Below are 22,660 nucleotides of genomic sequence, written 5' to 3' on the forward strand. Positions count from 1 at the left end.
GACAGTGTGATATGATAAAACCAGTTCTGGAACAGATTCGGGTTCCTCAATGTTCCTCCGATTTCGTATCCCAACCCTAGTAAGCTGTCACCTGCAAAGACTGCAAAGTCTAGATGGACAGGGGGTCCGCGCGCATAGGGTAGATCTTTTTCCTCCACCTGTTTTTTCTTAATCCTTGAAGGGTATATTTTAAGATTCTGACAGGTACCAAGCTGAAATATGTTCTCATGGGGTTCATTTTTAATGATTTCTTGCACCTACCCATTCACTTACTAGGCTATACAGGAAAAAAAAAAAAAAAAAAAAACATATTCTTTAAGTAGCATGTGAGGGGTCTAACTATAGGGTTTCTTCATGATTTTGAATCTGTTGCAAGCATTTGTTTTGCACAAAAAACTTTCCTAAGGCTAAACATGGACCCCACAAAACTATGAAAAGTGATGACTCATCACTTTTCATCACAAAACCATAGTTTTGTGGGGGCCATTTTTAGCCCAAGGAATTTTTTTCATGCTACACAAATGCTTGCAATGGATTCAGAATCATGAAAAAAAAAAAACCTAGTTAGACCCCTCACATGCTACTTAAAGAAGATTTTTTCTTCCTGTCTTCAGGGTTTGCTGGCAGCGCACATGGGTGTCGGTGGACCCACTAAACCTGTGACCTTTCACCTATGACCTCTCTGCAACCGTGGAAACACTGACGTCAGGGCTGTCACAATTATTACATACTCGTCTAATCGTGATTATTTGACATTATCGCAATTATTTTGTCATAATCGTCATAATCATGAATGTTGAAAAATGTCCGAAATAGTGGAAATAGCAGATCTACAAGCTCACAACTGTGAGCTTGTAGATCGGCTATTTCCACTATCAAAGTTATTTTTTAAGTAGTAAGTTGTCAAATATGTCAGTAATTTCTTTGTATATTTAGGTTATGTGTCATATCTACCATGTACAACTTCAAAGCCTAAAAGCCAAACAGAAATGTAATCATCAACGACAAAAACACAATTAAATCGTTAATCGCCTATTATTTGAGTGACAAATAATCGTCATGTAAAATGTCATAATCGTGACAGCCCTAACTGACGTTGTCGTCAAGAGAGCCGGCCCTCCAAACCGGAACCAAAAGACAATACGTCTCAAGTTATCCACCCATAACCGGCCAACAGCATGACTCATAGACAAAAAAAACATTTCTCTGATCTTAACATGATGATATCGTCGAGATCATGTCGATCGTGTCATAATCGGTGACTGTCCCCCATTCCGACATGTCGCCCCTCCGACATTGACTTCTTATTGTCGGAGTGGCGACGCTTCCATAGAGGTTAGGTTTAGGGTAAGGGTTAGAGATAGGGTTAGTGTCGGAATGGAGACATGTCGGAATGGAGACATGTAACCGTCATAATCGTTATCGATCACATTATTACAGAGAACTGGGTTTTCGGTGTAGACACTGCACTCGAGTTGAACTTTGAGCTTGTAGATCTGCTATTTCTTTTCTCTCCAATAAATAAATTAAAAAAAGCATCGTTCCGTTTCCTGACACGTAATGGGAGGTTTACACTCGACCTTGGAGATATTGTTTGGGGGGGATTTGATTTTGGTGAGCCGGGAACAGTCGCGTGCAAACCTCGTCGCCGCTTTTCTTTCTGGTGGGTTCCAGACGTGAAGCTGTTTCTGAGGACCAGGTGGCAGGGTTACCGTGGCGATTAAGGGTTGGGATCCGCGTCCTTAACGATTCCCTCTAAAACGGTCCGGTTCCTAAAACGGTTCCCTTTGACGATTCCTATAGCGGGGGTTCCACGTGGACCGTTACAGGTCTGTAACTCTGAGAGTGTACAAATGGAACCAAATCCATTTGGTTCCATTTGTACACTCTCAGAGTTATGGGCGGTCCTTGAAATTAAAAAGTTTGAGAACCACGAGTACTGTACACGTACTGTATAGCAGACGTGAAGTCCTCATACCAGCTCTGACAGTGTGATAGAAACCCCGGTTTCACGGAAACGGCCCCAAAACGTGATGGAACCGATTCCCAGGTTTTCCTCAATGCTGGATCCAGGTTCCGTCCAGGTCTCCAAACCAGGCTTTCCCGGGATCCCAACCCTATGAGCGGCAGAAAGAAACGTTAGCCATCCCTTGTCGCGATTATACCTCCCCTTTCCCCCCCCCACGCGTGTCCCGTCTTCCTCTCGCCGCTGTCGTCTACGCTCCTCCTCGTTTGCGCGGTCACAGCGCCGACTCTGAGTACAGCGTGCCCGTGGACGAGCCGTGCTGGGACGGGTGCGGCGTCACCAGCCGCCGCAGCGACAGCGACGAGGAGGAGTTGAGGTCGCCGCAGCTCCGCAGGTGGATGCCCTCGGCCGCCGAGGCGTGGGCGCCGGGCCGGCGGTTGTGGCGGCTGTCGCTGTGGGTGTGGTGGTGGCCGCGGTGGTGCGGCGGGTGCGGGGACTGGTGCCCGCGGCTCCCGCCCCACGAGTTGCGCAGCACCTTCGAGCAAAAGACATACACACACACAGTAGTTTACAGCACTGTTTCTCAAAGTTTAAAATGTCAAGATCTAGCCTTAAAGGACAACTTTGTTTTAGATTGTAATTAGAAAAAAAGATAAGTATTAAAATGTTTTCATTTACTGCTTTCTATCGTTTTAGCCAATTTAGCAATTTTGATTTCAGTGAGTGGGGGCATACGTATAAGTGGCTAGATGTCTTTTTGGCATAATAAGCTGGCGATTCTTTATTACTATTTTCAGTAACACTACTAGGCTTTTTCTCTAATTACAATTTAAAATATGAACCCTTGTTGTAAAAAAACAAAGCTGTCCTTTAACTCTGACAGTATACAAAATTACAGACGTGTATATGGGTCAATTTAGACCCCCCTAAAGGAAACCACAGAGTCCCTACTCCCTGGATTTCTTAGACTTGCTTGACAGCCCTGTCATCAGTGTTTGTTACCCCTTGGTTTACACTGGGTGCGTTTATATGCACAGATGTATTCCACTTATATTCGGAATGACTGCTCATTCAGAATAGAAATGCTCATATAAACGTTTAGGAATGGCCATTCCGGTCTGACCCGAATGAATTTTCATTCTGGTTTGAAGAGGTGGTTTATGCCGTTTCAATCGGGATACATTTGTCATATAAACGCTCCATTCGGAATGAACTGCTGTCTGAACTGCCCCCCCCCCCCCCCCCGACCTGAAGTAGGCCTACTTTGCGCATGCCCAAAGTTCTATTCCGAATGAATCCTTTGGTCATGTAAACGACAGTGGAATGAGGGATACTTGTATTCAGGTCCCATGTAAACGTTTGGGTATGAAGCTCTATTCTGAATAAGTTCATTCTGAATGCCATTCTGAATGTGCATATAAACGCACCGACTGTGTGTGTGTGTGTGGTGGCAGTACATTAGGATCAGGGTTTCCGCTGGGCACTTTCAAGGCCTTGCAAACGTGACCGAAAAGATTCTATCCCTCCGGCCAAATGTTCCATTGATCGGCCATAATGTGATGCGCATAATGTAACACGTGCAGTGTTTGCAGAGAGTGTGTGCACCACTCAACTGATCGCTAGATATCAGGGACATGCAGAGAATGTTAGAGAGGCAGGCATTTCTAAAAGGGCCTTTTGGTGGAAATATCGAAAATAGCAGACCTCCAAGCTCACAACGCGTCGCAGCACGACACGTTGTGAGCTTGGAGGTCGGCTATTTTCGGCGAGTGATGCCAGACTGAACTAAGTATAATCAAGTCAATACTGGCGATGTGGCGTAACGGTATGGATTCCTACACAGAGAGAGGGCAATTCTTCCAACATAAGAGGCTTTCTTTCAAGTTCAGGAGAGTGTGAACAAGGCAATTCTCCTGAATGCTGCCTTCAGGTATGGCATTGGAAAGAGGGTGTTTGCATTTCTTTCACTGTAGTGAAAACTGCATTCATGGACTGGAGAGGGCACTTTTTACAGACAGTTAAAAGGGCAGGGGCCCAAGCCCCCTTTGATGTCTATGTGTGCACGTGCCTGCTAGATATACTTCGGTGCAGCGTTTCTTTCCATCACCGCAGAGTTCCTGCATATAGGCATACTTTATCTACTCCATCATGCAGAGGTGCTGCTCTGCAAAAAGAACAGAATGTAGTCGGGACGGTGGTTTATTGTCGGAATCGGCAGAGAACGAGGGTGTCTAATCTATCCCCTTTTCACTGCGCTAGGCTCCTTGGAGATGGATTGCAGCATGGCAGTGAATGCTGGACTCTGAAGACAACTCTGCAGAAGTCTCTAGACGGGTGCTACACCAGAATGTTACGTGTAGTGGTCAACATCAACAAGAGTACACGTCACCAACAAGAATCTGTATGCTGGAATATTAAAGGTGATACACCATGCATTTAAAAAGTATTTATGTCATATTGTTTATGTCCCAAAAACGTTTTTCAAAACGTTTGAGGCTAAATTACCACTCCTGAATAGAGATCCTCTCATTTTTGAATGGCTCTCAGAGCATTTTCAGTTGCAGTACCACCTTTGGCCTGAACTGCGCCACCCCCCCCCCCCCCCCCCCAAAATCTTTTTGAAAAATAAAAAAGTTTTCTTTTAACCTCCACCTTCCCAAAACCAGAGAAAGACACAACGGTCTGAAATGGGACTTTGTGAGGATAGAAGGTGCTAGTGGGACCCCCAAAAAAGGTTTTAAAATAGGAAAAGTAAAATTTCATGGTGTATCACCTTTAAGGGTGAGCGATAAAATAGAGACTTGCAGGACACTGCCAAAGACACCAAGAGCTGCCAGCCAGCAAACTGGTGCTGTGGGAACCAACACATGGGCACCGGTCACAAGGACGTCCCACACTAACATACGTGGATGTACTCAAGAACGACGCAGGAGCGCAAAGCACCAGCGAACTGGCCGGAGGTATGGAGAACCGGGATGACTGGAAGCGACGATGGAAGGCTCGTCTGAGGACGACCTAGAGAGACGTTGTGTGCGCGTTATGTGGTGTGGCTTGTAGATCTGCTCATTTTGGCAGGCGATACCATGATCAGTGGTATCACTTCTGATTGGCTGAAATGTTGTCACCTACCTGAACAAATATTTTCTGTTCATGAAAGAGCTAGAGAGACAGGGCGCCTCCTGTTACTAAACAGAAGCTCTATAGCGATGCTTACTGTCAGAATACAGTGCTTTAATCGACCAATGAACGGAAAGCTTGGTTAATTAACGAAGGCCCATTAGTCTTTTCTGTTTACCTGCTCTAACGGCAGGTGATTGGCTGGGCTGGCGTCAGCTCCGCCCCTCCTCTTGGGCCCCTGCCCCGTATTCCCAGCATGCTCGGAGGCGGTCACTAGGTTACGCTTGGAGCGATGCAGGAAGCGCGCCACCAGGACCCGGGTCACCTGACAGGAGAAACAGGAAATGATCAAAAAGGAAGAACGGAGAAGCACATAGAAGTAGCATTAGTAGTTGCAGTACAAATGTGGTTCTCAAACTGTGGATCAGGTCTCACAAGCGAGGTCCGCAAATAATTTTTCAGGGGCCCCCAGACAGTTAAAAAACAACATACAGTATAAGTGTATACAGGGTATCTGCAAATGTTTTCCTCCTAAAATGAAAGGAAAAAAGCTATTGGCCAAATTGTCAAATATTACCTAAAAAAGGTAAAGATGCAAGCATTGCGAGGCGTTGTGAGCTTATAGATCGGCTATTTTCACAATATATATATGTGTGTGTGGAAGTCTGAATCAAACCCTACAATTCCAAGTGATTGTTGTCAGGGTGGTGGGGGTCCCCCAGATATAAAAAATAGGATTATTTTAGGGTTGTTGCAGCCTGAAAAGGTTGAGAACCACTGCTGTAATAGTGCTTACATGTAGCATATCGTCACCGTCGGGCAGAAACCTCGTATCTCCAAGTTTCACATTTGTACAGTTTTTTTTTCCCGTAAAGTAAAGCCCTGCTTCATCATACAAGACTATCGCACAAGACTAGCGAAAACAGCAGATCTACAAGCACACAACGCCTCGCACCGCTTGGCGTGTGCTTGTAGATCGGCTGTTTTCACTAGCTTAAATCATTTCTTAAATGATAAATACAAAACAAACGTTTTTTGGACATACAGGGTTTCCACCCGACAACGAGGTTATAAAGTAATAACGACAGTAGAATGCAGTCCAGAAACCTTGAGGTCCCCCAGCGAGCGGTGGCGTAGCGGCGAGGAGGGAGCGTGTTTGAGGGGGACCAGGCCTGGCCTGTCGGCTGCCTTCACACCGCCCTTCATGGGCAGGGCGGCCGGCGGAGGCTGGCTGTCTCTGGGCAGCAGGAAGGCCTCCGAGTTGGGAGCTGGAATGATGACCACAAACAACTGTTAACACACTTTCTGACTGCCAGGACGGATCGGAGCGACGCAGAATATTTTTTCAAAGGTTGGTGAAAGCACCAACCTTTGAAAAGATATTCTGCGTCGCTCCGATCCGTCCAGGAGTGTGCTAGGATCGGAAAATAATCCCTGTCCATACTAGAGCCCGACCGATGCCATATTTTTTGACCGATGCCGATGTTTGCCGATGGAGATTTGGTAACCAAATGGACCCTTTATAAGATCTTTAACTCATGAGTGTAAAATGAAACCCAATGGATCCTTACGGGCAACGACAATATATTCTACGTTTTGAGTGGCTAAATGTCATCAAATAGTGGTCTAATATTACTTATAAAAAACGACGATACATCGGAGAGATAATGACCGATGTCCGATACCGACATCGGGGTCCAAAAACGACCGATATATCGGTTTGACCGATATATCGGTCAGGCTCTAGGCTCTATTAGTGACCCATAGGCTAAAGAACAGCGCCATCCGGTGTCAAAACACCAAACAAGTCAAACTCGTCCTGTGGCGGTCAATTTAATAATGACAGTAAATGTTCTAGGGCATTCACGAATAGTGATTTTTAGTATTCGAATTATTCTACCTCAAAGTATTCGAATAGTCGAATAAGGACTGGCCAAACTGGCCAACCTGTCAAATATTAAGTAAGTTCGAGGCGAACATGTAGATCTGCTATTTTCACAATATTTATCTGCAGAACCGAGTCACATTAAATGTAATACCTACAATTCCAAGTGCTTGTCAGGGTGGGGGTCCCCAGTTCAAATATGTTCATTTTGGGGGTCACGGCCTACAAAGGTTTGAGAACCCCTGGTATAGAGCATTAACCCTAACCCTAACCCTAACCCTAAACTCATCCACCAGGGGCATTGACAACTCATTCTTATGACTTCCTATCTAGCCAAGCTTTATAAACTATATATTTTTTTAAAAGAAAACAAAAATAAGTGAATATTCGACTTCGGTGAACAACGTCGAATAGTGACTTTGATATTCGAATATTCTAATATTTGGTGAATGCCCTAAAATGTTCTAAAAAAAGAAAAAAAAGAAAAAAGATGCAGTCGCCACTCAGGTACTGTACTTATTTACGTATATATGAGTCAGGCATACTTCATAAGTGGAGTTAAGGCATATTGCCTCTGCCAATATGACGCTGATGCACGAGCCATTGGCCCACGCAGCCTCTATGTATATCATGTGTATACCTATGGCTCCACTGAACATATGTTTGTGTTTTCAGATTACTGTGACGCCAAGCTGAGCCTCTCTTACCTGTATCTGTAGAGGTCAGAGATCCATCCTTACTGCCTCCTCCTGACACCACGAAGTCCACTGGAGCACAGAGTGCATGCGCGCACACGCGCACACACACACACACACACACACACACACACACACACACACACACACACACACGCACACGCACACACACACACAGCGTGTTAAACAACAGTCTGAGTTGTCACTGAGCTGTCTGTGAAAGCCACAGCCCATCAGCAGCGCGCCACAGAGCTATGTGTGAGTGAGTGTTACACCAAATGTGTTACTTACAACTTTTTCGTGACCTGCCTTCATGGATGGAATGGGAGGGAGGAACTGAAGTCAATAGGTAACGAAATTGTGTGTATTAGCGTGACTCATTGGCGGACAGACGGACATGAGGTGGACGTTTTTGATAATAAATGCTCTCTGACAGTCGCAGTAGAAATATTAAAGACTTACACACACATAGACATCAAAGGCTGAACCGTTTTCCTGCCAAATGTTCCTTACCTTTTAACGTGGGCACGTGCACGCATAGTGCACGATCTGTGCGCGACTCATGTAGTAGACGGGTAGACTCGATGACAGCTTTCGAATAAAAAAAAATCCATTGGAATAGACATATCCGTTGCCAGGCTGTATCCCTGCTGTATCCGCCAGTGTTACATAAGAAAACATTGGAAACAGCCAGCTGTGCGCTATGGTAACACATGGACACGTTCGCGCACATAGCAGACGATATGTGCGCAGATCATATGCCAGGCGGGTAGTGGAATCAAATAGCTACCAAATAAATAAAAAAACGTGTGAAAAAAGACGATGATATGACCGTGCAGGCTGCTTCCTTGTTTACACTGGAAACCTATGGGAACGGAGCTACGATTGGACCTCAGACCGGATATGGAAACCTAGATCCGGTCCAAACCGGAAATATGACCGGATACAGTTAGGAGGCGGGCCTAAAGAGCCAGAATCGGCTATGATCAGCGATCATACTTTTAATCGTTTCATAATGATTAAAGTGAATTAAATCTTCGGGCTCCTCGGGCATCGCAGAGTGGTACAGCGGGAAATCTCCGGTTTCAACGGGGATAGCAGGAAATTAGTTAAGTAAAAGTACTTAGTGGTTCCCACCACTCTACCTGTGTCTGTGGAGGAGCTGAGGCCGGGCTCGCTGTGAGACCTGACCAGGTGCAGCTGTCCGTCGGCGTCTTTCTCCGCCCTCACACACTCCGCCCTCCGCAGGTACAGCGGCTGCCGGGGGAGGGGCAACCCGCTGCCCCCGCCCCCGCGACTCTCATTGGTCGCCAGGGAGGAGGTGGTGGGAGGGGCCGAGGAGAAGGAGAGGGAGACTTGGCGCGAGGGGGTGGACGGCGGGCGAACCCTGATCTCCGGGATAGAGCCGCGCTGCTGCTGCTGCTGCTGGGAGCTGGCAGCGCCCCCTAGCTGGTCCAGCTGGGAACAGCTGCTGGCTAACATGACCTGACGACGCAACACTGGAGACCTGAAGGATGAGGCAGAATAATAACATTAATAATAACAGCAATAACAACAACAACAAAACAAACAACTAGAACTGCGCTCGGTCGAGGTGTCAACTTGCGCCTTGTGCACAAGTAGGCCACGTGTGGCCTACTTGTGCGCCAGCAGAGCGTGCCATGAGTTGCGCTCACCACTGGCAACACCAGTGGAATGCTGGTCCCTCATTGGGTGTTAATGATGACGTTGCCAGAAATGCTGGTCCCTGATTGGGCTACGGACTTAAACACACACAGCTACCTACCTACATAGCCGAACGCAGTACTTGCACGCTCCGCTGGCGCAAGCAATATATATAATATACAACAAACATAATAACATATTAATATTAATTGCTGCATCATCCTGCATGTGTATATTTTTATCTGTTCATGTGGTTATTTGTGTGTCTATTAACACATGGGATGCCTAAGACGTCTAGAGACGTGCTAACTGGTTACCATGGTAACCGATAGCTCCTGCGCCGCCGCGGCCGCTAGTGAGCGAAAAAACACAATTTCCCATGATTCCTAGTGGAAATAGTATTGCGGACCGTGTGTGTGTGCGTGTTTACGTGCAGGGGTGTCGCACCAAATTCTGTGCCCTGGGTACAAGGATTCACTGTGGGCCCCCCCATGAATGTTCTAACCCATTTAGATTGGGAACACATTATTACACATTATTTAATGCTTTAACTTGTGAAAAATAGCAGATATACAAGCTCACAGCGAGCTGCGAGCTTGTAGATCTGCTATTTTTGAAAAATCGTGAACATTTGTGCAAGTCCTTCTATACATGTCTTTATGTTTCCAGTTGCGTCACTTCAGAAAAAGCTAAGGTATGGCAACATGACTGGTGTCTTGCACGCGCACCTTAGCAACAGGCACTATGAAAAGTACATTTTATTATTTCCCCCTGTAGCCAAGGTATGGCAGATGCCATACCCTGCCATACCCAATTGACGCCTCTGTATGTTTCTATGTAGTGCTCAAACTTTTTCATGTTAAGTACCCCCAAAATGATATGTCTTTGGCCACAGACCCCCATCTCAAAATATTTAGTCCCAGGGACCCCCCATAAGCAAAATTTGAGTTACAAATGTTCGCTTAAAAATTCAAAGATTTGCACAGATTTTCACTACTTTTAAAAAATAGCAGATCTACAAGCTTGCAGAGCTATATCTGCTATTTTTCAATAGCTAAAGTATAAAAAAAGAATTGGGCCCTAGTAACTCAGTTCCACTTTTACCCCCCTTGTGACGTAGAGTTCTCAACGGGCCTGAAAATTAAGGCCCCACCCTAACTGGGCCCTAATTGGGCCCAGTTAGTTAAAATTAGCATACATTTTAGGCCCTACCCGGCCCGAAAACGTCGGGTTGGGTATGGTCGGGTCTATCATAAAGTAATAGTAATAAAATAATAAAAACAAATATTTTATTTTTTCATTGAGCCCAAGGCCCTACCCGGCCCGACTAATTAGCATACATTTTAGGCCCTACCCTACCCTAAATGTCGGTCGGATTCGGGTATGGTCGGGTTCGGGCAGAATTTGAGAACTCGATTGTGACGCCCCTGTTCACGTAGCGTGCGTGAGTAGCGTGTGTACCTGTAGGTGTTGCTAGCCGTGCTGGGGGAGGAGCAGGAGTTGGACCTCTCCCCCCTGAAGAAGCGGGCCCTGGGCCCCCCCGCCAGCGGGCTCTCGGGGGTCAGGGTGGGGGGGCCCCTGAAGCTCACGTACTCCCCTCCTCCTCCTCCCCCCGCCTCCCCTCCCCCGCCGCTGCTGCCCCGCCTCTCCCCCTGGCTCCGCCTCCTCTTGGCTCCGCCCCCCTGGACCTCCATCAGGCAGGAGTCCTCCGAGGGGGAGGAGTCGTCGGGGATGTCCACGATCTCCGACATCAGCAGCGAGCCGCTGTCCATGGACACTGGTTGGTCGAGAGGGGGGACAAAAAGGACCCAGTGTTCATTTGGTCGGCTGAAGCAGTGGTTCTCGACCTTTTCAGGCCGCAACCCCCAAAATAATCATAGTTGAACTGGGGACCCCCCCACCCTGACGAGCACTACTTGGAGTTGGACGAGTTGAGGCATTACATTTAGTTTAACGGTTCTATTGTGAAAATAGCCTATCGTTGTGAGCATGTAGATTGGCTATTTTCACAATTTCTGACTGTTTTGTTACTTTAGAAATGTGCAGATACCCACTACCCAGCATACTTAATTTTTTTCATAAGCTAATCATCTGGGGACCCCCCTGGGGGTCCCAACCCACAGGTTGAGAACCACTGGACTAAAGCTATGACGGAAAATGTTTGTCGACTAACTTTTTTTTCACTGATGAAAACTTAAAAAAAGGCTTGATGCACACCTCACCTCAAAGGTCGGTGAGAGCTGTGTAGGACAAAAATGCATATATTCAAAAAGGGATCTCTGATAATAAAATCAAAGAAAGAAAACAGACAATGTTTCGCTGACGAAAACAAAGTGAAAACGAAATAAAACTAAGCTAAGGCACGGGAGTGGATAGGTAGGTATGATGACTAAAACTGAGACCAAATATGTTGACAATTTTGTCAACAAATAAAAACTAAAAAAGATGTTAGGGAGGCATGAAGACATGAAGAATAAAAAATGTATAATTCTAAAATATTCTACATGTTTTAGAATTCAATATGAGTCATAAATATACCATTCATATTTGCATGTGCTCAGCGAACCCCTTCGCTGCGTAAGTCAGTTTTTCCATGGCCATACAGCTGGAAAGTGTTTAAATGTTCACCTGCACTGCAGTTCAGGGACGTGCTGGGCCCCTGATTCAGCCTGGGAAAAAGAGTTGGAGAGGCCCTCATTGCGCCCTATAGAGAGAGATCTCTCCATAGCCAGTGGGCCAATTACATGAGTTAAATTTCGTCGTTGTCGGGTGGAAACCTTGTATGTCCAAAACCGTTTGGTTTGTATTTATCATTTAAAAAATGGTTTAAACTAGTGAAAACAGCCGATCTAACAAGCACACAACACCTCGCGGTGCGAGGCGTTGTGTGCTTGTAGATCTGCTGTTTTCACTACTTTTGTGCAACGGCCTTGTATGATGAAGCAGGGCTTTGCTTTGCGAAAAAAAAGTACAAATAAGAAACTTGGAGATACAAGGTTTCTGCCCGACAGTGACGATTTACTTTGTTGGCCGCCCAGCCCTCAAAATGGAACGAAGGCCGACATTTTATTTATCCCAATGGCCAGCACGTCCCTGCTGCAGTTACAGTATCTCAGTGCTTTTCCAGGCTGTTGCTATGCAATGCTACAAAGTACAATCCAAATGTTCTTTTATTTTGGCAGAATGTTCAGCTATTATATCATGTGGTTCATAATGATCTCTCTGCCAGTGTTGTGTTCATGTTGTTCATGCTGACCTTCTCCACTGAACGCCGTGGACGTCACTCTCTCTCCAGACAGGTCCCCATGAGGGTCAAACACTGTGGCCTGTGGGCAAACACACACACAAACACGCACGCACGCACGCACGCACACACACACACACACACACACACACACAAAAGGCAGGTTGGTTACTGGTTAGAGACTCACTCTCTGTCTCCCAGTTTCCTGTTTATTAAGTGTTTTCATTTTCCCTTTAGTTTAGATTGTTCCATTGTGTTTCCAGTCGTGATTTGTGATACCCGTTTCCACCTTTTCCTGTAGCCACCTTTTACTTTGTAATTGTGTTCCGAAATTAGCAGACCTGTTCTAGAAATTGAAACAAATGTGAACAAAATAACGATGCCAGGGTTCAATGCCAGTGGTACATTTACATTTTTAATGAAAAAAAAAAAAACTAAAACATATCAGACACTCTACGTGCCCTAAAAGGATGTTGTCATAGTGGTTTATTGTCTGGCTATCCCCTGCTTCAAGGATGTTCGCCTGCTCCTGGTTTGCATATTGTTTGTGAACTTTGAACCGTGCCCGTCATCTCCTCATAAGCCTCGTCCCTCCTGTGTGTTGATTAATCTGATGAACTGCAAATGCTCTGACGTCGTCTCCTGCATCACTCGCTCGCTTGCACACACGGACACACACACACCCACCCACGCGTGGACACACACACACACCCACGCGTGGACACACACACACACCCACGCGTGGACACACACACACACCCACGCGTGGACACACACACACACCCACGCGTGGACACACGCGCGTGCGCACGGACAGACCTGGCTGGCAGCGTTCCCCTGTCCCATCACGGCCTCGTAGGGAGGTGGACAGTCGGTGGGGTAGAGCGGGACCGGACTCTCCATGGAACCATTATACGTGATACTGGAGAGAGAGAGAGAGAGAGAGAGAGAGAGCGAGAGAGAGAGAGAGAGAGAGAGAGAGAGAGAGAGAGAGAGAGAGAGAGAGAGAGAGAGAGAGAGAGAGAGAGAGGCCACATTTACACAGCAACGATCAGAACAAAAAACAGCAAAGCGCTGTAGTGTGCATGCCAGCTGGCTAGGTGGCGGTTAGCTCTGGTCCATCGCGTCACCTCCAGTGACACTCTGACAGAACCGTCGGCAAATGAATAGACCGCGTTTTCTCAGCCCCTACGACGGCTCGACTTCAGTCAAAATAAACTAAACTACTTCACTACTCACCAAACCAAAGGTAGTTTTGCGTTGTTGAAAGTCTATTCTCCACGGTGGTGAGCCCCTCAGCACCCCACCCAATCTGCAAAATACACTATTTTTGGCATGAAATAAAGTGCATCCAACTCGACAGCCGCATATTTCCGGGTTGTGAACCATTGTATCTGCAGTAGCCGCCGGGTGGCTCGAGGTGGGAGCGTTATTTCATGACAAAAATAATGTATTTTACAGAGTAGGTGGGGTTCTGAGGAGCTCACCCCCGCAGAGAATAGACTTTCAACAACGCAAAACTACCTTTGGTTTGGTGAGTAGTGAAGTAGTTTAGTTTATTTTGACTCAAGTTGAGCGCTGGGAGGGGCTGAGAAAATGCGTTCTATTCATTTGCCGACGGGTCTGTCAGAGCGTCACTGGAGGTGACGCGATGGACCAGAGCTAGGTGGCGGTGACGCACTGCCAGATAGACCAGTGACGAATGCGTAGAACCATTCCCTACTCCCTATCACATGGCTGTTTGTTTACATCCGCATGTGGCGTGAGCCGACTTGAGCCATGACATCACACGTTTTGTCGTTTCCTCAGTTTTTTCTGTTTACATGGAGACAGGCCGCGGGGCGTCTTCAGAGATTTCCACTCCTAAAGGTGGTTTCACTTTGTCGCGGATTCGACCCCCAAAAACGCTGTTGTCGTCTGAACGGGCGGCATATCCGACATTTTATTTTTTCTCTAAAAACCGGCACAGTGTAAACAGTGTATTTTACCATGGCAATAACCCAGCCAGCTGGGTACCGGGATCCCAACACGCTGGTCAACACGTTGCTCGGCACCGCATTTTCTGATTGTAGTTCTACAGTATATACTGTGGTTGTGCGTGTGTGTGTGTGTGTGTATGTGTGTGTGTGAGTGTGTATGTGTGTACCTCTGTGCGTCGGTCTCGGAGCTGCAGGTGTATTCGGGGGGGTAGTAAGGGGGAGGGGGGATGGGCGGGACAAACTCTTCAAAGTCCATGATGTTGGTGAGGAACGCGTCCTGAGGAGTGGTGCATTCTGGGTTGACAGAACGAGATCGATGAGGGGCCAACTGGAGAGAGAGAGAGAGAGAGAGACAGAGAGACACATTTTTTTTAAGTCAGTGGCCGGTAGAGTTGCGTAATATTGCTGTGTCATAGGGCATTCACGAATAGTGATTTTTTAGTATTCGAATTATTCAACCTCAAAGTATTCGCATAGTCGAATATTCGACAGGACTGGCCAAACTGTCAAATATTAAGTAAGCAAGAGGCGAACATTGTGAAAATAGCCGATCTACATGCTCACAACGTCTCGCAACAGATCTACATGTGAGCATGTAGATCTGCTATTTTCACAATATTTATCTGCGGAACCGAGTCACATTAAATGTAATACCTACAATTCCAAGTGCTTGTCAGGGTTCTTATGGCTTCCTATCTAGCCAAGCTTTATAAACCATGAAGAAATATATATATTTTTTTAAAGACAAAACAATAAAAAAATAATAAGCGAATATTCGATTTCGGTGAACAACGTCGAATAGTGACTTTGATATTTTTCTAATTTCAAAATATTTCCAGGAATTTCATGACCGTGGGAACCATGCGCTAATTACCCGGCTACTCAATAAAATTAATAATTTGACTCAAAACTAAAAACAAAACAAAGTATTTTCATGTTTACAGACTGCTGAAAGTGTTCCACAAGTGTTGGGTTGGGTTGGGCGTCCCCCCCAGTGCATCACGATCGCCTTGCAAATAGAATCCATTTTCTGATACTGCGTTGTCTATTTCTCGCCTCAAATGTTTTGAAAAACATTCTTGAGAGCAACGTTTAGTTGTAAATGACGCTGTGTGTTCGTTTACATGGCTGACATGTTGGATACGGCACTAAATTCACACAGTGCAGCCTGAGTGCAGCAGGTGTTCTGAGCCTTTGATTAAGCAGCGGTCTGTTATAGAGCGGAGCGGTCATTATACGGCTATAATTTACTGCTGATTTCAGCGCTTCACCAATCAGAATCAAGCATTCAACCAAGCCAGGTAATAACCAGTAAGACTCCCTAATCGGGAGATAAGCGACCGTCAGGTCGCAGCGTGATTTTAGGCCAAAATGTGTAGGAGCAGTGTCCAAAAATGTGTTTGAAAAAAATCGGCCTGATGGTGGCGCGATATGGGACAGATCCATGTTGATGACATGAATGTAGAGCAAGTGTGTACTGATCTGTAGGAGTAGTGTCCAAAAATGTGTTTTAAAAAATCGGCCTGAAGGTGGCGCTAAATTGGACAGATCCATATTGATGAGATGAGTGTAGACATACTGTGTACCGATTTGCGTGATTTTAGGGCAGACATTTTAGGAGCAGTGTCCAAAAATGTGTTTTGCAAGAATCGGCCTCATGGTGGCGCTAGAAGAGGGCCATGTGAGAATTGATGGGTTTGGCAGGCAAGGAGTGTGTGTGCAAAATCTGGCATGGATCGGGGCAACGGTTGCGGAGATATGAGCAGGGCAAAAGTGTGACGTGTGACAGACTGACTGACTGACTGACAGACGGACAGCTGGTCGAGGTTTTGACAGTAACTGCGACCTGACGGTGGCAATAAGCGATATTATCGTTTATCGTGATAAAAACACTGATTGTATCGTGGAGATTTAATTCATCGTGATATCGTCCTCCGTCATGCACTGGGATCAATTTACCTTTTATTTGCCGAGCTGCATATCCGGTACCACTTAAACCCTCTATAATTGGTAAAAGGTACTTGATACAGTCTTTTTTCACTCTCTATCAAATATCTTTGCCAAAAAAATAGCCGCTCTACAAGCTGTTGTGACACGTTGTGAACTTGTATATCTGCTATTTTTTTGTCAAATGTTCCGCCCCAGGATAATGGATTTCGATTATCGCGATAATATCGTAAATCGCGATTTGTCACAATAATCGTGATGTGACATTTTCATATGGCCCCATGGCTAGTCAGGGTGGTGTGATGTGCTCTCACCAGGTGCACCAGGTCCAGGGAGAAGATGTGGATGCTGCAGGTCACAGTGGACAGAGTGCAGATGATGGTGGAGAGGATGCTGAGGCCACACGCACTGAACAGCAGGTCCTGGAGCATTAACACAATGTTAACACAACATTAACACAATATTTAGGCCTAGAATTATCAAATGCTTTAACCAGTGAAAAATAGCAGATATACAAGCTCACAGCGCGGCACCGAGTGCCGCGCTGCAAGCTTGCAGATCTGCTATTTTTGAAAAAGACGTGAAAATGTGTGCAAATCTTTGAATATTATGTATTTTCAAAAGCGAACGTTTGTAACTCAAATTTTGCTTCTGGGGGGGACACAAATATTTTGAGATGGGGGTCCGTGGCCAAATGCATATCATTTTGGGGGACCTTGACATGAAAAGGTTTGAGAACCACTGACATAGCAGTCTCTCGAGAACAGACTAACTGAGCTCCAGTTGAGTGAAAAGGACCTTTTCTTTGACGATGGCTGGCCAGATTGCTGAGATAGAAACATAGGTTTTTCAAAAAGTCTTAGAAGGATTCAAAAGACACTTATAGAATCAGGTCAAAATTCAAATTTTCACGATTTAAAAAAAATAGCAGATCTACAAGCTTGTTTTATTTTTATTAAAACGCATGTTTCTACGTCAGTGGTTCTCAAACATTTTAATGTCAAGGCCGCCGACCCCCGTCTCAAAACATAATGTATCAGGGACCCCCCAGAAGCAAATATTTGAGTTACAAATGTTCACTTTAAAAAGGATATATTCAAAGATTTGCACACATTTTCATGATTTTTTCAAAAATAGCCGATCTACAAGCTCTTAGCGTGGCACCGCTGTATCTGCTATTTTTCAATAGCTAAAGTATAAAATAATTCCAGGTCCTACTGGGTTAACACAATATTAGCACAATATCTAGTCCAAAATGTAATCCATAATTCTGCTTGATTTCAAGGTGAGGTGGGAGAGTGTGCAGCCTTGAAAGCTGAGGGGCTTCCCTGCATGCATACCTAGAGTCACCAGGTGGCGTGTATAAACAGACCCATGTCCATACAAAGCCTTAGTGAACAGTGAACACACGTGAAGGTCATTGCCTCTGCTCAAAAACAGTGGACTTCAGTATGGCCGGCTATGTGCACAGTCCATGGAGGATAAATTGCATGTTTGACCTTGGTGCAATACCTCTAGTCAACCAGTAGGTGTCCTACATGATCATAGGATCTACATTTCTCACTAGAAGAGCAGATAGTGGATCAGTTATATTGTAATAACATACTCTAGCACAAGGGTCTTCAACAGGGGGTCCAGGACCCCTAGGGGGTCCTCATAGTTACTACAGGGGGTCCTCCAAATATTTGAGTGATAGAAACTTTTTGTCCACCTTTTTTATATTAACCACTTGAACCCTAGCGTTCGCGAGGCGTTGTGAGCTTGTAGATCAGTTATTTTCGGCAAAGAGCTTTGGTGTAGAGGGGAAGAAAGAGCAGACAGTGAAAGGTCAAGTTTATTGAGTATTGACGGTTCAAGTGGTTAAATATCTGAAAACACAGTTGTGCTGTCAAACAATGAAACTATATGGAATCTATGACAAGGTTATGGGGGTCCCTGCTTCATATCTCTCTCAACTAAAGGGTCCTTGGCCTGAAAACGTTGAAGACCCCTGCTCTAGCATACAGGTGGATTAAAATAACATTGTATTCACAAAGTGAATATTGCAGATTTTAAAACGACTCACTACAAGGATCAGTGGCATTACACTCGAACAATAGTAAGGAGTAAAAGGATCAGATGAGGCCACACCAACCTTCAGGGGCGTCACAAGGGGGGAAAAAGTGGGACTGAGAAAAATAGCAGATCTACAAGCTCGAGCTTGTAGATCTGCTATTTTTGAAAAGTCGTGAAAACGTGTGCAAATCTTGAATATACAGTATGTATTTTTTAAGCAAAAACAAATTTTGCTTCTGGGGGGTCCCTGGAACTAAATATTTTGAGATGGGGGTCTGTGGCCAAATACATATCATTTTGGGGGACCTTGACAGGAAAAGGTTTGAGCACCAGTGATATAGGTTTTAAAAAAATAAACCTTAGAAGGATTTGAAATATTCAAAGACTTGCACACATTTTCACAATTTTTTTAAAATAGCAGATGTGAGCTTGTATATCTGCTATTTTTCAATAGTCAAAGCACAAAATAATGCGTTCCCACCCAGTCTAAATGGGTTAACCCCCCCAACCTTCCCCCAATGAAGAACATTCATGGGGGGCCCGCAGTGAATGCTTGCACCCAGGGCCCAGGATTTGGTGCGACACCCCTGACCACACCCACCTTGAGCTGGTGTCTGACGGAGTGACAGTCGACGTTCAGGTACAACACCAGGGTCTCCTCTTCTGTGATGGAGCACGAGTGTGTGGGGGCACAACACACACAAACACCATTCTCCACCTGTGCGTACACACACACACACACACACACACACACACACACACACACACACACACACACACACACACACACACACACACACACACACACACACACACACACACACACACACACTTAATTTTTTTACCCTTCTACCCAGGCATAACAACCAACCATAACCTTAGTCTAAACCCAACCACTATCCATTCCATAAACCACAAACTAATCTATAGACTGTCTATTCTAGCCTGGAAATCAGCCGAAACCGCTGGTGCAATTAGTTTTACCCTTGGTGGATTTGGCTCTGGCCCCGCTCAAGTGTGACTCCATTTCTTCACCCCGAAGAGTTGGGTGACTAGTCAGGGACAAGTATTGTTTTTTTCACCCACCCCTTGGGAAAAAAAAAACCTTCCATATAGAAGTACCAGACTCTGGCTACGCGAGGCTATGTCTATTATAGAGATAGACATAGCTGATTGATCGTTGAGTGATCGTGATCGGCCGATAATGCCTCTATCGGCTTTGATCGGTAGCAGCTTTGCCGATCTACAAGCTAGATCAGCTATTTTCACAATATTTATCTGTGGGACTGAATGTAACCTCAGCTTCAATTTCTACAAGTTGAATTGGATACTAAAGGACCTCAGCCTGCAATCTCCTAATGTTTATACTTAACTCATTCTGAGCCCAGGACATTAACGGATTAGGGGGTCCAGAGTGCCCCCTCCCGGCCCCATTAACGGCCGCTGTCTTATTTTGAAGGCCAGAAGTCTAGACCGGAAGTACTTCCGGTCTGACGTCATCGGATCGTGCGCCGGAACCGATGCGTGTCCACGTGGAGTTGTGTAATGGCCGACCGGGAGCTTTTATAACTGTGTAAAATAAGCGAGCATCTGCCTCCATCCTAGCTTCTAAAGTGTAGTTTTGAGATAATGGACATTAAAGATGAGATCGGCCGTCCACCTCAATGTTATGGGATGACTATTGTGTGCTCGTGGAGCCGTGATGATGACAAATCAGCGCGGATTTCGTCTCCGGAGCGTCGGCCATTGTACTAGGTATTTTTACTCGCCGTTACAGTAATATATTACTTTTCCCGCGACATCGCGTGGATGGCACTATAGATACTCTATTACTTTTCCCGCGACATCGCGGGGTTGGCTTTTAATGAGTTAATATACAATGTCAATGTTTTTAATACATCATTAAATATACAAATACTGCAACAGTAACACAATAAATAGAAGAATTTATGGATTTGATGCTGTGATCGGGAATATTGGTATCGGCAGATACTGATTCCAGTTGATCAGTGACCGGTATCGGCGCAATCGGAGCATCTCTATTCTATAGGTAGTCTATTCCTAATTATATGATTAACTATAAAGAACATTTTCTTAACCATAAAACAATTCATCTTGAGAGGTCCTAGTCCTCTCAGTTCTACTATAACATACAATATTAGTAACGCACGCACGCACGCACGCACGCACATTAATGTCTGCAGCGTGACACTTTGAGAGAGTAGTTGTGTTCATAACATTGTTCATGTGTATTGGCTGTGTGTAGGTTGCGTTTGTCATGTCGTGTGTGTTGTTGTTGTTGTTGTTGTGTGTTAGTACCTGGCAGGTGAGCATTGATTTGACCATCTGTGCGTTCTGACAGGAGAGCATGGACCCTGCCAGGCTGAGAATGACACACACTGCAGACAGCAGCATGAAGAGAGACACCTGGGGAGCGCACACACACACACACGCACGCACGCACGCACGCACGCACGCACGCACGCACACACACGCGCGAGCGCACACACGCACGCACACACGCACGCACACACGCACGCACGCACACACACGCGCGAGCGCACACGCGCACGCACACACACACACACACACACATACACACGTGCAAACATGTATGCACGCACAAACACACACACATGTCACATAAGAGGCAGTGATAAAAGATCGTCAGTGGTGGAAAAAGTACTCAACTTCTTTTTTTACTTAAGTAAAAGTATCAATTATACTGCAGAAATATAGAAATACTCTCTTAGGGTGCCCACACACCAAAATACCTAGAGTGGAATCCGCCAATGCATTTCAATGAGAATGGAGTGTTTTTTGCAGAAATCCTCTACTGGCAAAAAACGCTCCATTCTCATTGAAATGCATTGGCGGATTCCACTCTAGGTATTTTGGTGTGAGGGCACCCTTAAGTAAAAGTCCGGAATTCAAAATCGACTTGAGTAAAAGTACAAAAGTATTGATATTGAAATGTGCTTAAAAGTACAAAAGTAGAATGTACTCATTATACAGAAACGTCCCATTTCACAAGTTTTTCAAATGTACAAAATACATTTGAGAATAGCAGATCTACAACTCACAATGCATTGCATCGCAGCGCATTGTGAGCTTGTAGATCGGCTATTTTCAAATGGCCGAAATACGATGTAATATATGATATACAACGGCTGTGGTTTTTAAACTTAATAGGATAACATATCGTCGTTGTTGGTTGGAAACCTTGTATCTCCAAGTTTCAAATTTGTACATTCTTTCGCAAAGTAAAGCCCTGCTTCATCACACAAGGCTGTTGCACAAGCACACAACCATCTACAAGCACGTGCTTGTAGATCGGCTGTTTTCACTAGGTTAAATCATTTTTAAAATGATAAATGCAAAACGAACGGTTTTGGACATACAAGGTTTCCACCCGACAACGACGATATTATAAAATCAGTCTAGGGTTTCATGCAACCATGAGATGATGACGTCAGAGAGAAGAGTTGACTCACCACCAAGGTCAAAGGTCGTCTCCAGGAAATGATCCCAACAATACCAGATGCCACCACCTGACAAACACCAGCAAACATTAAAGGCACCCTAATGTGAGGATTATGCGCTGTGGGCTGCATAACTGAAGTGCAAAGAGCCTCTCAGCAAGAAAGGACACCGACGTGTTTTTTGTCTCCACGTCCATGCGCCATGACACTCTCGTGGGCAAAACTAGCACCGGAAGTTCGGTGAATAACATTGGAGTCTATGAGCGCCGGCTGGGGCAGCTCATGAACAATATTATATACATAATTCTGAACGATTGAGACCTTTATAAAATAGGAATATAAAAGAAGACATGTCACACATTGTTTTCTGCTGTGTTGCTTTTCGGTGTGTATGCTGTATAACATCATAGGCATCTAAAGAGCACAAATTACACACCACCACCAACCAACACACATGTACACATATGTGCACAAATTATTAACACACTATGTCAGCACAACCTAACACACTCAGATTATTGTCACAACATCAACACAACCTCACAGCGACACACACCAACACATCAAAACAAACGCCACCATGTGTATAATGAACATGCAAACTGCTCCCAACTCCTTTTCTTTT

General features: G+C 45.3%; 1 protein-coding gene across 1 annotated transcript in view; it reads right to left on the reverse strand.

Annotated features, from left to right (window-relative positions):
- Positions 1–2,240: 2,240 nt before the first annotated feature.
- fam189b (family with sequence similarity 189 member B) overlaps positions 2,241–22,660 on the reverse strand; it is a gene marked incomplete at its 3' end in the record, with an annotated part of 71,872 nt that continues 51,452 nt past the window's right edge. Inside the window, exons 8-20 of the mRNA XM_080739914.1 lie at positions 22,048–22,104; positions 20,873–20,980; positions 19,155–19,271; positions 16,813–16,920; positions 14,719–14,879; positions 13,392–13,494; positions 12,585–12,654; positions 10,790–11,105; positions 8,809–9,170; positions 7,676–7,735; positions 6,191–6,351; positions 5,262–5,408; positions 2,241–2,501 (exon numbers count right to left, since the gene is read on the reverse strand). Coding sequence (XP_080596040.1) covers positions 2,241–2,501; positions 5,262–5,408; positions 6,191–6,351; positions 7,676–7,735; positions 8,809–9,170; positions 10,790–11,105; positions 12,585–12,654; positions 13,392–13,494; positions 14,719–14,879; positions 16,813–16,920; positions 19,155–19,271; positions 20,873–20,980; positions 22,048–22,104 — 2,031 coding nt within the window. The remainder of the gene's footprint in view (positions 2,502–5,261; positions 5,409–6,190; positions 6,352–7,675; positions 7,736–8,808; positions 9,171–10,789; positions 11,106–12,584; positions 12,655–13,391; positions 13,495–14,718; positions 14,880–16,812; positions 16,921–19,154; positions 19,272–20,872; positions 20,981–22,047; positions 22,105–22,660) is intronic.

This window comes from Nannobrachium achirus (genome assembly GCF_963921795.1).
Source record: "Nannobrachium achirus genome assembly, chromosome: 2".
NCBI lineage: Eukaryota > Metazoa > Chordata > Actinopteri > Myctophiformes > Myctophidae > Nannobrachium > Nannobrachium achirus.